The 17,488-nt window shown below is 44.9% G+C and overlaps 1 protein-coding gene across 1 annotated transcript in view; it reads right to left on the bottom strand.

Moving 5' to 3' along the window:
• SND1 (staphylococcal nuclease and tudor domain containing 1) overlaps nucleotides 1-17,488 on the bottom strand; it is a 422,171-nt gene that overhangs the window by 170,633 nt on the left and 234,050 nt on the right. The window contains 1 exon segment of the mRNA NM_205784.1: nucleotides 7,310-7,382. Coding sequence (NP_991353.1) covers nucleotides 7,310-7,382 — 73 coding nt within the window.

Raw genomic sequence — 17,488 nt, 5'->3', positions numbered from 1 at the left:
ACTCCCTCAATTTCCTCTCTCCTTTCTTTGAACAAAGGAAGAAAGACAAAAAAACTGTAGCTCAGGCCACTTAAATGAAAGGGAGGACTCTGCTTCTCAGAGCTCATTTGTATGTATCCCTCTGAGTGAAGTCAGTTAAACAAGAAATCAGAAGGGAACTAGACAAATGTGTGGCAGAAAAACTTCCTGAAAACAGAATTCACTGCAGGAGGACATCAAGTCTACAGATTATTTTGGAAGACATTTTACTGAAAGAAGCAAGAAAAAAAAAAAACAAAACCTGTCTCTAACAATGGTCCACCTCTGGGCAAGTCACCTGATCAAACATATCTTCAGAGGTGCTGAATTTAAGAGCTGGAATACATGTCTAGACACAGGGCCCTGTCCTCAGTGTCCAATCCTTCTATGTCAACTTACTAAGACACCTGAATTTTCCAACACAAAAGCCTGTTGGTGAAGAAAACAGAAGACCAAGAAAGGCAGGGGCATGGAATGGGGCATTGTGCGGATGAAAGAGGCATATTCACTTTAGAACTTTATTTCTTAAAAGAACTTATACAACCAAATGACTCTTCTCATTTTCAGGTACAGACGAGCCAATAAAAACAATGTTATAAGTAGTCTGGTGTTGCTCTCCTGTTCTTGCAATTGCCTCCCCTCTTAAAGGGAACTAGTAAAACTCATGACTTCTATACAAATATAAAATGAAGATGTGTCAAAATTTTATTAATTCACTTATTAATGAAGGAATCAGAAAGAGTTTATAAGTGATTCAAAGCAGGGTCTGGAGGAGATATATAGATATATATCCTGGAGAAGGAAATGGCAACCCACTCCAGTATTCTTGCCTGGAGAATTTCATGGACAGAGGAGCCTGGTGAGTTACAGTCCATGGGGTCACAAAAGAATCGGACATGACTTAGTGACCAATGCTTCCACTTTTATCCAGGACCACGTTTATACAAACAGGAATCATTTGCTTCCTTATCAGGTTTTCAAGTGAAATTCTCTCTCCAAAGGCATGCAAAACAACCCAGATAAAAGCAAAGGGGCTACAGAATCAGATAACCCCAAAGGGTTTACCAGGTAGCACCCAGCATTCAACTGAAAGGATACCCAATAATCATCTTGCCAGTTTCAAATTCTACTAACAATTTCTCGTGATGTTCCCAACTAAATAAAAGAGGTGAGAGAATACGTCTTACATTTAGTGTCTGACAGTGCAAAAAAAAAAAAAAAAAAATGACAATAGAGGAACTCAGTTGAAAACTGGATTAAATTTGTAAAAGGAGGTGCTTAAATACAACCACTACTGTGATAGAAGCTGAAATACAATCTTTTTAAAATTCCAGCATTTCTTTGCAATTTCATTCAGAAACATGTTCAGTCTAAGAAAGATAGACTTCTCTCTTATCCCCATGGAAAGCATAAATGCTTTTGGGTTTCTTTAGAAGGAGAGATGAATACTGCTGCAGTTCTGGGGAGTGTGAATAGGAGAGATTTACAAAACAAGAACTGGCCACACAGGACTCCTAGGGCTGCAAGGACTATGGACAAAAGGCCATAAAGAGATGCCCTTGGCCATTAGGGAGGGTGACCAGCTTAAGCCAACTCCTCCACAATCAAAGTCTGCTTACAAACTCTCTTGCAGAAGGAAAGGGGAGAAGAGAGCTGTGGGGAGAGATGGGAGGATGGGGAGGACAGGAGAGAATGGGAGAGGAGGTGGAGAGGGGAAGGAGAGAGTAAAGAGGCCCAGTAGATGGGAGGAAGGAAGAGACTCCCAGTGTGGCTGCCACTCTGCTGTTGCAGTTGCCTGGACCACAGGGCTGCCTCACGTTTCTGAGCTGGGAGACTGCTGGTTGATGAGCTGCACCTTGCAGTCCAACTGGAGTGACACGAGTTCAAGAACCTTCTGTGGGGGGAGAGGAGGAGTGGAACAAAGAGAACAGCACCTTCCCCTAAATTGGCAAAAGCCAGAGCTGCCAAATAGCACGTAAGAACCCAGCACCGGCGCTCAGCATGCCTTCCCCGTGAGGGGCTGTCAAACTTATGGAGCACATGCGGCTTTCAGCAGCAAGGTCAGCAGCCAGGGCGCTGGCTCTTGCAGGACAAGGTTCCTCTGGGATTTCCCCAGGGGAGCAAATACACGGTGTGAAGGGAGCTTGAGGGCTAAGCAACCAAACTACTAGGCAGGGCCCTCGGCCGTGACCTTGTGCAGTCAGCACAAAAGGGACCTTCGAATGCTAAGGAGGTTATTCAGAGGCTAAGGGAGAGCCAAAGAGGGAAGAGCTATGAAAACAAGAAAGGAGCGTTGGTACTAGCAAGTCACTGGTGATGAAAAGCTGAGCGGAACCTTAAGAGTCACGGAAGCAGGAGTCAGCAATCTAAACAAGCCAAGTGGGAATACACACAGGGGGACCTGCAGGTTAACACAGACCTAAGTTATATAGCCCTTGTGTGACTATACACCTTCCTCAGACTTGCTGGACAAACCACATTTTAAATCCCTTTGGCCAAAAATATTTTAAAACTCTTACATTGAGGCCCAACTCCATTGGGAGCTAAAAAAAGACAACCTCTGTAACAGTTCATAAGCCTCCACCGGAAAGGCTGCTGCCAATATCCTGAGGATAAGACAACAGGGCTACTCAAGTTGAAAAAGGCGCTGAAAAACCAGAACCTGGAGGCAGAGGTCAGGAGGACGTGCTTAACATTCTACCTGGTATTTATTCTAAAGGAACACTTCCATCCTCTGTATTTACATGTGAGACCCTCACTGGCCAACTCTGTAGGTCTTTGCTTCACAATTTAATGGAGAAATAAGGACCTGAAAACCTAACACCGCCCCACCCCATCCACTTCCCACCCCCATGGCCAGTCCTTGGACTATTCCAGGCCACGGTTCAGCACATTCGTATTAGTAACAGCATGCATTTCCAACAAAAACCAGTCATGGCTAGAGGAAGTTACTAGGAAGTGACTATGTAATGTGAGCAAGGAAGACAATTTTGAAGTAAGCCCTGTGGGAATACATGAAAGGACAGAAGAACAGAATAAATAACAGCAAAATCTGCTTCCGAGTTGTCAGGATTCCATATCACGGAAATGCAGAAGACATTCGGAGGTGGACTGGCCCATCCTAGCAATTGGACCCCGTTCTGGGACTGTTAGAAATGTGGCTGGAGTGGACAGGATGCTGGACGAGGCTCTAGTCTCTCGTGGTGTCGTCAACACACAAATAGCTCCACACGCACCCAAGAGGAAAGGACACACAGTGAACACAGGCACAGGCCAGGGGTCACTAGGACGCGCCCAGTGCCAGTGAGGGGCAGAGGAGAAGCCGGTGCATCGTGGGCTGCAGCCTGAGGAGCGGGGCGCTCTCTCCCACCTCAGAACTATAATTGATTTGTCTGATTTACCAGAACAACAGTAAGCCAGGCACCAGCCACATTTTATTGCCTGTTTTGCACGTTATATCTGCGGGAGATTGTATTTATTACAGAGCAGGCTACAGCAAAAACAATAATAACCTGGAGATAAGCAACAGCCTTACATTCCACTAACTCGCATTCTGACTTTTTGTGTGTCGGAGAGGTGGGGAGTGGAGACAGGATCGGGGAGAAAGAAAAGGCACGGATAATGAAAACAGGGTTGAATGAAGGGAAGCAGTTGCCACAGAACCACTCTACAAATGCAATCAGATCTAGCACCAAGTCGATCAGATTCTCAGTGGGTTTCATGCTCACGGAACCGTCCTGGCCTGGAGGGCAAGCGGACAAGAGGAGCAAGGACTGCGGTGATAGGCGTGGGTCATGGCCTATTTCCTCCACCTTTCAAAAATCAGAAATAAAGGAAACCAGCAACTGTTTCAGGACCCAAACTCCCAGATTTTTTCCCCCCTTAGTGGATACCCTGAAAAACAGGAGCAGAGAGGCAGAAGAGTCAAGTTTATCCTAGCCCCAGTCAAAAGGTAGGTTCGTGCATCTGGCATTACAGATGCCATGAACCTTATGAAAAACTCTACGTTCCGTTGACATTGATGTCAAAAATCATCTACTTTAACAAAAATTAAAGCCCAACACAATCTAAACACTGGGGACCCATCGCAGCATTCTTGAAAAGTCAAAAAAAAAGAAAAAACTGTAATGAGTTCTCATGTAAGAGCTCAACTGGGCACAAGAGAACTCCAAGTTAGAAAGCATGTTTGGTAGCCAACATCAATCAGTCCAGTCCAGTCCCGGGGAAAGCTGATGGGTGCACATGAAATGGCCTGCTTGCTTCAGCACGATAGGATGAGGCCAGCATCTCACCTGGCCAAGCAGAGTCAGCCACTCACTCCTACACCGGGCTACTTAACTCCCCACAGCAGGGAGTCAGCCAAGCAGGTCTTGCACTTGCTAACTCTCCACAGGAGGCATCTTTGTGCATTCCAACCCTGACCTGTTGAAATCGTTTTTTACAAAACAGAAGAGAAGAGATAGGAACAATGGATAGAAACCCAACTCTAAGAGTGGGAGGCCATTAAGACTGGAACAAGTTTATGGGTGATCTGTCTCCCAGTCATGATATATAACCTCCTCCACAGAGCATATTACTTGAGTGTGTTTAGAAAACAAAATATTAAGAGCATATATGTTTTTTTGTCCCTCAAGGATGTGTCCTGGGGTGGGGTGAGAGGTCCTGCATGAGTATCGGTTCACAGTCAGCATCGTGGTGGCATACGGCATATACTATTGGCTCAATGAGCCATTTACCACAGCCTGCAACTGAGAGGGTGGCCAATGAGGGGAGGGAGGGACACAAAGATTAAAAAAAAATTTTTTTTACAAACTTTAATGAAACCATTACACGTGTTTGTCTTAGATGACCTTTATTCCAATGTTTGTTAGTTCACCTGGATGTAAACCATTGGCCTGACTGACCCTACCTGACCACGGGTCCCTCGGTGACATCGCCAGAACACTTCAGGAAACTGGAGACCCATACCTCACACTTAAATAGTGCAAGAGAATTCAACACACACATACTGAACATGATACTGTGACAGAAAGAAGAGAAGGTTAGACAAGGGAGACAAAACTCTTCTGTTAGAGAGGGCACCAAAAAAGCCTCTAACCTAAACTGAATAATGTGTGACGAAGGTGGACAAGGTCATTCTGACATCTATTGAATGGACTGCTTTTTCACTTTCACTCTCCACGTGGTCCAGCTATCCTCTCTTATTTATGTGGTAAGTAGAGGAGTTTGACTTGCATTTATTTCTGAGTAATGTAAGAATAAACCAATTCTCCAATATTTAGGCAGCAAAGAGAATAAAAGTATGTATGAAACTGAACTACAGTTTAGGGGGTGGATCATGAAGACATGTTTCCTAAGATTCATGGCTACCAAAACACACACAGAGGAAACACATCAAGGTAGGAGGCAGCATGAGATTCAAAGATAGCCTTAAAGATCACTAGGACACTATGCTGGGAATGCCAAGAGGACAATCCCAAAACAAGTGTAACTCTGCCTCAAGAAGCCATCAACGGCCTCACTTCGATCCCAGTGGGAAATCTAAGCATGAACACGAACCCCGCAGGCCAAAACAGAGTACCATCCCAAGGCTCAATTCAGCTTCTGGATGGCCCCAGTGGGCCAGACAAGAGCTTTGGGGTGGGCATATCTGCTCTCAGTGCAGGAGTCACCACAATGTTTTCCAAAATAGGTATCTTACAACTTTCCCCCCCTGCAGTTAAAAAACCAAAACAAAAATTACCCTTTGATTTGACCAAAAGAATGACATTAAAAGAAATATGGCTGAGAATGCCACAGCAGATACAGAGAGAAATTAAGAACAATTACCCAGCATGGTAAACAAGAGAGAAAACTGTCCTGATACCAGTGCAGGGAAAGTCACCTGTGAAACATGAGCCTCAGTAGATGCAACACAGTCACTTGCAGCTCGAACACCAGACTTCAGCCACGAGGGACACATACCATGTACCTCACTTGATGAACAGTGGCATGGTATCGTGACTGAAGTCCAATTAATACAGGCCACACTGTACAACCTGTAGTATGCAGTGACTGCCACAGAGAGGGAAAGTTTAACAGAATCCCAGTGACTGAAGCCCACAGGGGAACACCACACTCAGGCAATAGAGAGCTGGCCAGATGGGTTTAGACGCCATCACAAGGAACCACAGGTAGAGCCTGAGTCAGGCTTGGGAACACAACAGAACAAGATTCACTGGAATTCATCACCGCTGTGGGCTCGGCTGAGCTTCTGTTTACAACAGCATTTTCTTCTTGGCGCCCAGGGCCAGCTGTCCAAATGTCCAGGCTGAGGCTGACAAGCTCGTCCTCTGTCATGTCCCCTGGGCTATGTGCTCTCTCTACACAGGACCTGGAGCCCCCCCTTACCCATTAGTGACTACGTGAGCAGAACTGGATGGTGTGTGTCCCAGGAACAGAGGGTGAAACTGACAGCCAACAGGTCTTCCCTGGCCCCCTGATCAAAATCAAACTCAGAACCCTCATGACCGCCCTGGGCTGCTCTATGTCTCTTCCAAGCTGTCGCTCCCTGGCACTACTGCTGCCTCTCTTCAGTGCTTGCATGTAGGGACCTTATCTGTCTTTATCTGTCCTGTTCACTGTTATACCCTCACTGTTGAGAACAGTTCCAGGCACCGTAGGCACTTGCTGAATAAATGAATAAATAGTCTCAATTAACAAAGGTATCTAATTCAGACACAGAAGCTCCTAAATACGCAAGTTAACATCCTAGGCACAAACAGTCATTTGGACACAGCCTTTAGGCAGCTCAAAAGTATCTACATCACCTCTTCTTTTCTATCATCTAGTAGATCTGTTAGCTCAAAGGATGCTCACACCGTTCCAGCCTCATTCATTAGGATTAATTGCTAAACTTGTCTGAAAATCTATATTTGACATTTTTTTTCCACTAAGACTTTTCAGTCACAGAATTAAACAGGAACATTTTTTTTTATTTAAGGTAATTTCATTTTAACACAACTCGAGAGAAATATCTTCTAACTCATGATAATAAGAAAATGGAAAAGCAACTAAGTAAAAATTCAGTTGGAGAGCGGGGAGGTTTTATGCCCTGGTTTAAATTCTGTTTTCCCAGAGAATAAAACAGGATCTCTACAGAGGCATTAGCAGAAGCCGTGGAAAAACTCACATTCAGTGCCTGAAAACAAATGAGCTACAGAAAACACATAAGCGGAGGCCCTTCAGTGAAGCAGCAGCCAAGCTCTTGGCGCCTCGAAGTCACATGGCTCCATTCAACGACACAACTCACCCCAGATATGTCTGCGACCCGGTGGATAGGCACTTCCTTCTTGCTATGCAATCCTTTGCCATTCTTAATAGCTCTGCAAAGAAAGAGAAAGGAAAAAAAAAAAAAGTGATCAATGAAAATACAAACCACAGTGGGAAGGGCTAAGGAGGGAGGGAAAGGGGGCAAGAAGAGAGGTCAGTTCACTGGGCATGTGTGACTACAGAGGGCACACTGCTGAGTAACTGCTGTTGTCCAGAACATTCCATGGTGGGGAGGGTACATGTCTGCTCTTCCCCTAAGTCCAGTAACCATGGCTTGGCTGCTAGTTAAGGCCAGCTGTTCACCTTGTTATCAGAGAAAGCTCCCTAACTTGTCTCCAAATGAAAGGCATTGTTCCAGGCATAAAAGAACAATCAGTTGGAAGAGCGTATTCCTGAAAAACAGAAGTAATAATGTTTCTTGAAGTAATAATGTTTCTTTCTGGGTTTAATCATATGAAACATTTTCAATGCAATATATGTACCTAGCGTTCCAATTCTAATGGAAATAAGTTTCTCCCAGGTAAAAAGATAAATTGCCCTGAATGAAGCAATATTGTACAGAAGTCTTTTTAATATGGGGGAAGAAGGGCGTTTCTTGGTGGTCCAGTGGTTAAGAATGCAGTGCTTTCACTGCCTGACCTGAGATCAATCCCTGGTTGGGTAACTAAGATCATGCAAGCTGTGCAGCATGGCCAATAAATAATAACTAAATCAGGAAGAAATTAGCAAAGGTGCATAATTGAGAATAAGCCTCATTCTCAGGTTGTAATGACAATGAGTTTAGCAGGGGATCCTGCAACACACATCTGACCAACTTGTGCATCCTAATTGGATTGGTCTAACTGTGTCCTCGGAGAAGGCAATGGCACCCCACTCCAGTACTCTTGCCTGGGAAATTCCACGGACGGAGGAGCCTGGTGGGCTGCAGTCCATGGACTGAGCGACTTCACTTTCACTTTTCACTTTCATGCATTGGAGAAGGAAATGGCAACCCACTCCAGTGTTCTTGCCTGGAGAATCCCAGGGACCGGGGAGCCTGGTGGGCTGCTGTCTATGGGGTCACGCAGAGTCGGACACGACTGACGTGACTTAGCAGCAGCAGCAGTAGCAATTGTGTCCTAATTGAATTGGTCCAATCTCCCACCTTTTGCGTTCTAATCCCTTGAGTGGTAGCTTCAGGGACCTGATCACTTGTGTAACAATGAAGGACCTCAGACTCAAAGGTGATGGTACAGCACTAAGCAATTAGTCAAGACCTTCACGAATACTTAGAGGAGGAAATGGCAATCCACTCCAGGATTCTTGCTGGGAAATACCATGGACAGAGCAGGCTATAGTCCATGGGGTTGCAAAGAGTCAGACATGACTGAGTGATTAACACTTTGTGCATACTGGCATGTAAAGAACATTTGTGTTTAGGGACAGAGAAAGATTCAGGAATGTGTCTGCTTCATGAACTAGACTTTCTAGGGTTACCATATCTCAGAGAAAGTGTTAAAGTAAATTGCCCAGACCAGGGTCAAGGTGTAGGACCATCACACTATGAACCACACTGCAGCCCTCCTCGTACCCAGGCTCCATGAACGAACAGAACTAGAGGTATTACTAGAGTCCTAGCTTTCTAAATCCAATTCACAAATCAAACTGGGTGGGAGTTGCTGAGTGCAAAGTGGAACAGTCATTTCTTACATATGCGGCCCTCATCATTTGCCTCCTTTTCCACCCAGGGGACCTATCTCTCACTCAACTTATCTGAAACATCCTCTGTTCAGAAACAACAAACAAAACACTTCCCTTTCTACTCAGTTTCCATTCCGTGATGAGGGTAAGAAATCAAAATACAGAATTAAAAAAAACTGTAACTCGCTCTACTCTGAACTGTTAACAGAAAGAAAACATTCCCACGTTCCTTGAATGCACAGTTCCTCCTGAATTTGAATCAAGGCAAGGGCTTTAGACATTGCAAGTGGGTCAGAATTTCTCCATTTAATTTTAGTCCAGTGCTTTATCATTCAGGGAATCTGATGATGACCACAGATGGGGGCTGATTCTCAAGGTTTAGCCCCTGGTCTCTTGGGATCTCCACACTAATAGTAGATCCAACTCTTTTAGCTCCTAAGCCCTGTGTGTATCCAGACTGTGTTCTGTTTCTACAGTCTCCCCTGCCACCAACAAGCTTTCCCCATTTTGCTACCATAAACTCGAAGGAGGAGTCTTGGGAACAAACCTGCTGTGAGGCAAGGCAAGCTCACCGTCACCCCAATTGTAAGTTGCTTCCCTTCAGGGCGAGGCATGCTTAGCTTTCTGCAGGTCCTGTGGGGGCACAAACTGCCTACAGCCTTCTCCTGTTCTAACAATCAGGACAACCAAAATAAACGGACCTACCCAGTAAACAGATGGTTCATGTGAGAACATTGCTGAACGCCTGGCCTCTCCTGGGGGCTGGAGAGCACCTCATATACTACGAGGCAAAAAGAACAGGGCCTGGGCAGTAAGTCAGAAAACAGGTTCTTTGTAAAAGCAGGGAGGTGGTAAATCAAAACTCTTCTTTCTCTCTATGATCCCAAGGGAGCCTTATGACATAAGCAGAAATTTAGGACTTAACCAAGGTTAAACATACTACCCCAAGGGGAAAAACCATCATACTCCAAACAGAAAATATGGATAACAGTATGCATATGACATCTGAAACAAACCAGAATTCTTTAAAATTAAGTCTTAATATTAAAAAGGCAGAGGAACTAGAGATCAAATTGCCACCATCCGTTGGATCATAGAAAAAGCAAGAGAACTGCAGAAAAACATCTACTTCTGCTTCCTTGTCTACGCTAAAGCCTTTGACTATGTGGATCATAGCAAACCATGGAAAATCCTTCAAGAGATGGGAATACTAGACCATCTGACCTGCCTCCTATGAAACCTATATGCAGGTCAAAAAGCAACAGTTAGAACCTTACATGGAACAACGGACTGGTTCCAAATGGAAAGGAGCACGTCAAGCCTGTATATTGTCACATTGCTTATTTAACTTGTATGCAGAGTACATCATGCAAAATGCCAGACTGGCTGAAGCACAAGCTGGAATAAAGATTGCCGGGAGAAATATAAATAACCTCAGATATGCAGATGACACCACCCTTATGGCAGAAAGCGAAGAGGAGCTAGACTCTCTTGATAAAAGTAAAAGAGGAGAGTGAAACAGTTGGCTTAAAACTCAACATTTAAAAAACTTTAAGATTATGGCATCCAGTCCCATCACTTCATGGCAAATAGATGGGGAAACAATGGAAACAGTGACAGACTTTATTTTCTTGGGCTCCAAAATCACTGCAGATGGTGACTGCAGCCATGAAATTAAAAGATGATTGCTCCTTGGAAGAAAAGCTATGAACAACCCAGACAGCATATTAAAAAGCAGAGACATTACTTTGCCAACAAAGGTCTGTGTAGTCAAGGCTATTGTTTTTCCAGTAGTCCTGCATGGATGTTCGAGTCGGACTATAAAGAAAGCTGAGCATTGAAGAATGATGCTTTTGAACTGTGGTGTTGGAGAAGACTCTCCTGAGAGTCCCTTGGACTGCAAGGAGATCCAACCAGTCAATCCTAAAGGATATCGGTCCTGAATATTCATTGGAAGGACTAATGCTGAAGCTGAAACTCCCAATACTTTGGCCACCTGATGCCAAGAACTGGCTCACTGGAAAAGCCCTGATGCTGGGAAAGACTGAAGGTGGGAGGAGAAGGGACGACAGAGGATGATATGGTTGGACGGCATCACTGTCGTGATGGACATGAGTAGGACCTTGTTTAGGACCTTGTTCCTAAAAAGATTATTATTAGGTACTTGGTTGCATTCAGGCATTAATTTTGGAAAAACCTTCAAAGACTTCATCTTTTCATACTTTAGATACAATTGCTAAATTAGATAAGATTTCAGGCAAATTTTGTAAATTTCATTTACACTCAAGAGGCAGTATCATATTTAAGGGCTTCCCAGGTGGCTCAGTGGTAAAGAATCTATCTGAAATGCAGGAGACCCGGGTCCAACTCTTGGGTCAGGAAGATCCTCTGGAGAAGGAAATGGCAACCCATTCCAGTATTTTTGCCTGGGAAATCCCATGGATAGAGGAGCCTGGCAGACTATAGTCCATGGGGTCGCAAAGAATCGGACACGACTGAGCAACTAAACAACAACAGATCATACTTAAGCTGAGAAATAGTTGTTGCTGCTGCTGCTGCTGCTGCTAAGTCACTTCAGTCGTGTCCAACTCTGTGCAGCCCCATACATGGCAGCCCACCAGGCTCCCCCGTCCCTGGGATTCTCCAGGCAAGAACACTGGAGTGGGTTGCCATTTCCTTCTCCAATGCATGAAAGTGAAAAGTGAAAGTGAAGTCGCTCAGTCGTGTCCGACTCTTAGCGACTCCATGGACTGCAGCCCACCAGGCTCCTCTGTCCATGGGATTTTCCAGGCAAGAGTACTGGAGTGGGGTGCCATCGTCTTCTCCAAGTTGTTGTTAGTTCTTAACAAAACAGAGACAAAAGTGAAAGTTTGTTATTATTATCTGTAAATACTAACTACAAACGCTGCCTGCCCAGGACTAAAGAGTAAACAGTACACTGGACCCAGGCCGCACTGCGTGAGGGCTCACTGACCAAGTTGCTAAACGGTCTCAGGCCCGCTCAGGGAGACCCAGGTCTCCCGCCCTGTGCTGCGGTTGCTTATGTCCTTGTTTGCCCACTGCTGCAGAAAGGGCCCTGGGTGAGCCATCCCCAGAAAACCTCCGTCAGTCTGACACAAGGGCTTCTAGAGAGAGAGGATCTGTGGGAACACCTCAGTGCAGAAATACCTGCTCTTATCTCAAAGAAGTAAGGATCAAACACCAAGAGTGGTAGGCTCACCACAGTGCTGTTCCTGAAAGGAGTATACTATGTACCTTTTTCTTCCAGGATGCAAAGTGCATATGTGACATGCCTGTCTACTAACAGCTGTACATACAGAAAATGAAAACGAGATCCTGCTTCTGCTGCCTTGTCATGACTTCTCGGTGGGGCAATCCCCAAATCTTACATAATCCAGCCTCTGTGGCCTAGGTTTGGGGGCACTCTGACTTTTAAGACCTGGGAGGGTACAGAAGGTAGTAAGTTTGCTTTCCACCAGTGCCTGCTCCACCGAGCAAATGGCGACTCCTCTCCCCACACTTCCTGCAGGCTGAAACCGCGGCTCAACATCCCTTTTCATTAGGCAAGGAATGAAACTCCTGACTTCTAAACTTCGCCTGCTGTGTCTGCTTAATAGCTGCTTTCTCACAAAGGCAGGCTGGAGCTCAGGCCAGCCGGGAGAAAGGAAGCAGTGGGGCAGAACTCAGCCTGCGCCTGTCGGAGGCTTTCTTCTCCAAGCAGCCACAGCACAAAGATGGCAACGACCAGCAGTGTCCATAATGGACAGAAATCATCGCCAGCCGGGAAAAGTGAATAACGTCTGCACGCATACACAGAGGCAACAGTAAAGGAGAGGGATGAAAACTCTGCTTTTTAGGTTGCTTCTAGAAGCTTCTAGAAGCTATAGCGTGGGACAGGAACCCCATTCAGATCAGCACAAAACTCTTCTTGCCAAGTTTGAAATTCTCCTGTATGAGATACTACTGCTTTCCCACTAGAAGATAAAACCATCAACTCTGCAAAGGCAGACATGGGTGTTGTTAAAAGGGAGATTAGCCTACTACTTAGCATAAAAGGATTAGAACCTAACACTGTACAAAGAAACAGTTTGCTTTTCGGTTCTAGGGCCCCTTGCAGAAAAGCCTCCATCTCCAAGGCACAAGCCTTAGCACCACTGACATCCTGAATCATCAGTTCATCTTGTGGCAAAGAGGCCATGACTTTAATTTCAATACAACAATGGTAGACTGGTATTCTGAATAATTTTGTAAGTTTACAAAAAAAGTTCAAAGAATGTAAGGTTAGAGCCAGCCTTAACCCAATCATAAAATAGTTGCCACATGAGGAATTTTTTAAAAATCAAATTCAATTATTTATTTGGCTGCATGGGGTCTTAGTTGTGGCTTGCTGGATCTAGTTCCCTGAGGGCTAGAACCCAAACCCCCTGCACTGGGGCTGTGGAGTCTCAGCTACTGGACCATCAGGGAAGTCCCTTTTCTTGGGATTAAAAAAGTTATTTTTATCTTTTGGCCATGCAGTGCGGCATGTGGAATTTTATTAAGTTCCCCAACCAAGGAATGAACCAGAACTCTCTACACTGGAAGCATGGCGTCTTAACCACTTGACCACCATGGAAGTCCCAGGAATTCTCTACCTGGTGACATAAGTGAGCTTCAGGGAGAATGCTGGGAGTATCTATGAATCAACCTGAAATAGTAGTAGGAGAATTATATATGTGAATTTTTCTGGGGAATAGGAACTCCAACAGCTTCACAGAAAGAACCACTTTTATACATAAAAGGGATCTAAAGGAAACAAAGTGATGGAAAGCAGACAACAGAGGCAGAGGGAAATGACGCGGCAAGATCAGGAGGCCCTGACTGGCAACTCCCCTTTAACAGCACTGCCTTGTTAACCAGGAAACCAAGCTATCCCTTAACTCTGCTCTGAGTCCTTGCCTACAGCCAAGCCTTTCTTCCTTCCTAATTGTGCTCACTTGGCTCTGCTGTAACCCTCTTGGGCCAGGCCCACATCAATTTATTCCAAGATAACATCAGGACTATTTTAACTAAATCCACTCAGGCTCCTTTGAGAGCACACACCACCCCTCCATGACTTCTTCACAAAATCAGTTCATCACTTTGTTCCCCTGCTTATACCCATAACAGAGACCCCCAGCCTGTGCCATCAAGGGGAAAGTGTAACCTGGCTTTCATGGGCCCGTTTGTCTTCCCTACTCCTTCTAATCCAGTGGGGTCCATTTTCTCCAGACCCTTACGTGCAAATCATTCATAGATCCACACTAGAGAAAAAAAGCCACCACCTCATCCCAATCATAAAACAGCTGTCACATACAAACTGCTAAATCGGGGCCCTAGGTGGGAGTCTGTTTGAATAGTGGAAGTATCTACAAACTACTCTGAAGCAGTAGAATTATATATGTGAATGGGTACACGTCTGTGCATCACTCAGTTGAGCATCCAGTTACAAACTGCAATGCAGTATTTTTGAACTGCATCATGCATTCACTTTAGTTCTATAGTAGACTATGGGCCCTTTGAGGACTTGAATTCTAGCCTTAATATTTGCTACAGTATTTAATACAGAGCTATATTTACATAGTCTTAAACTCAGGGTCACCTAGATAAATTATCGTGCGCCTGGTAAAGCTGAACCAATGTCCACTGACTAACACAGAGTGTGAAGATATTTCAGACTGGAGACTGGATAATGCCAAAGTGGGCATAGAGCACAGAAGAGTGAGCTTGTTGGCTTTCCTGGAGGTGCAGATTTGTGGTAAGATACATGCTCCAGGTTGCAGGCATCTTGGTTTCGCTACTTGGAGTGGGGCAAGGCAGAAGAGTTGAAAGCCTGGCCTCTGAGCGGAAGCACAAGGGCATCAAGATCAGAAGCCTCGCATTCCCCTTCTTAGGTCCCCGAGAGATAGAGGAGGTGGTTGGCCACCTGAAAGGCAGTGATGGGAGCAAAGCCCCAGCTAACACGAACAATAAAACAGGACCAAGTGGCAGGACGGTCAGAAGCACCTACTGGGTAGTACAGAGTATGTAACTATGGAGAAAGGGAAAGAATTCAAACAGAAAAGGAGGAAAAACAGAACAAAGAGCCAGTTAACTTGCCAAACTTCTAAAGAATCTTGCAACTTATTTTTAGCTCACATTGATGAATACAGAGTTTCAACTGAAACAAACAGCAGTGAAACACAGCAGCAAGCAACACTTTCTTCAGCTTTTTTTACTGGTTCCTTGGCACCTGGAGGAGGCAACCAGGTCCTGACACTCAGAAAATGAGATGTGGAGCGGGCACAGGTGCACAATGGGGGGGCGGGTGAGCTAAGATGATGCAGCTGCGTTGCAAACGAAATCAGAATCACTGATAAGACAGAAAAGATGGAGCGTACATAGTTGGGAAAGGAGGAAATTGAGTCCTACGGTCAAGGGGAGGTGGGAGGACTTTTGAGGCAGTAGAGCAAATAACAAGGAACTCTGGGCAACCTCATCTAAAACTAATATAAAAAGAAATGAAGATGTATTTCTGTTGTGCCAGGTGTGACAAGTGATCTGCTGTGCTCAGGTTAAGAGGGGAAAACTGAGCTCTGTAGAAGAGAACCACCAGGCAGCGCAATATTAGATTCATGAAAACATGAGCAGATGATGCTGTCCCAGGTTAGGGCCACAGGATTAGTATCGCCCAGGAGAAATGGTCCGTGTCAGTCTCGAGTCTTCTTGAGGGGACAAGCTGCAGAAAGGGAAGATTAGAGGCAATGGCAACTGAAAGCTGTCTCAATGACACTGGTTTTAATAATTTTTTCATGTCTTTATCACAGAGGCAATACAGGGCCAGAAAAAGTACAAGAAAGAACAATCCATAATTCAATTTCAAGATAAAAGCACCATTAACGTAATTTTTAAGTGCTGATACACATACGTGTGTGTGCGTGCTGTTGCTCAGTTGTGTCCGACTCTTTGTGACTCCACGGACTGTAGGCCACAGGCTCCCCTGTCCATGTAATTTTCCAGCAAGAATACTGGACTGGGCTGCCATTCTCTTCTCCAGGGGATCTTCCCCACCCAGGGATCGAACCTGTGTCTCTTGCGTCTCCTGCACTGGCAGGCAGGTTCTTTACCATACCTGCCCACTTAAAGAAAATTGTGGGCAAAGTTTAGCAATTGTTTTTTTCCCTCACAAATAGTGAACTAAATGAACACTTCCTTGTGTTGTTAGTTTTATTACATCATTTTCTAATCATTGCACATAAACCTGTAACGGATGCACATTGTCTATTGCTGGGTATCTCTGTGACTGTACTATTCCAGTGTAATACTTCCAGCCCTGTAAATTACGCCAAAGGAATAGGTCTTACACTGTCAGGCATCTTACTAATTATTTCTTAGAATAAATTCATACAACCTGGACGGCTATGTCATGGGTCAGTGAAGCGCCATTCCTGTTTTTCACCTCCTTTCCCCAGGCAACCCGGACAGAGCATGCCTTGGCTCGTGGACTCTATCTGTGGATAATCCCTTCGATTTAGGTGCTTGTTCTCACGTATCCCATATGCCCACTGGGATCTCCATGCTTATCACGATGTTCACAATTATTTACTCGCTCACCCACATCCCCACCAGACCATGTGTTTTTGTTTTCTCCTCCAATGCACCTGCTATTTGTTACTGTAAAAACAACACATCAGAGAAAAATTTAATGCCTTTTACTCAGTCAAAAGACACAACAGACTTACTGCTGGGAAAATGGTTTTTCCAATGTGAGTACATTTACAGGGACCTGCTGGAAAAGATTCACTGCCATCCGCTACAGATTTGGCTCTCTGAACTTGACACAGAAGCAAGAGGCATGGGAAGTAAGCCTACTCAACTTCTGGGCCCAGAGTTGGAAGAGGGGAGTTGGGGGGCAGCGTAGAAGATCACACTCATGTGAGGGAATTTACAGGAAACTTAGATGCAAAGAGGTCTACAAAAGAAAGAAAGCTCTGAAGGAGATTTCTCTCTCACAAGCTGCTATAAAATTCTGGGCATTGATGTATCAGTGATTAATTATTTGAACTCCAGTCCTCCGGAGAGATTTCCAAGGATTAGAGCCAAAGCAGGAGACTGACGTCTGTAATAGAGACTCGCTCCCCAACCACTCTGCCCCCTGATACCACAGAGGAGGCAAATCACGTGAGAACAGCAACTCTCAAGATGATTTCATATTAAATTAGCCAAGAGCTGGCAGAAGCTACTCAGAAGGAATCTGGTTAAAGAGTCACAAATGCAAGGCATGAGGAAGGGGAAAGAGGAGTTAAAGGGAATACAGAGCTAGTCAACGGGCTTGCTGAGAAATAAGTATGGCTGCCAGGGAAGCACCACCAGGGCAGGAGTGCAGAGAGATCCAAAGCTGATCCTGTCCACGGCTCAGTCTCTTTACCTTTACTTAATGGTTACAATTCCAACTACTAAATCATTAATGTGCCACAAAAAG

The sequence above is a fragment of the Bos taurus genome, chromosome 4 (assembly GCF_002263795.3).
Source record: "Bos taurus isolate L1 Dominette 01449 registration number 42190680 breed Hereford chromosome 4, ARS-UCD2.0, whole genome shotgun sequence".
Taxonomy (NCBI): domain Eukaryota; kingdom Metazoa; phylum Chordata; class Mammalia; order Artiodactyla; family Bovidae; genus Bos; species Bos taurus.
The sequence above is the reverse complement of the archived record's forward strand: the minus strand, read 5'-3'. Positions and strand labels throughout refer to the sequence as shown.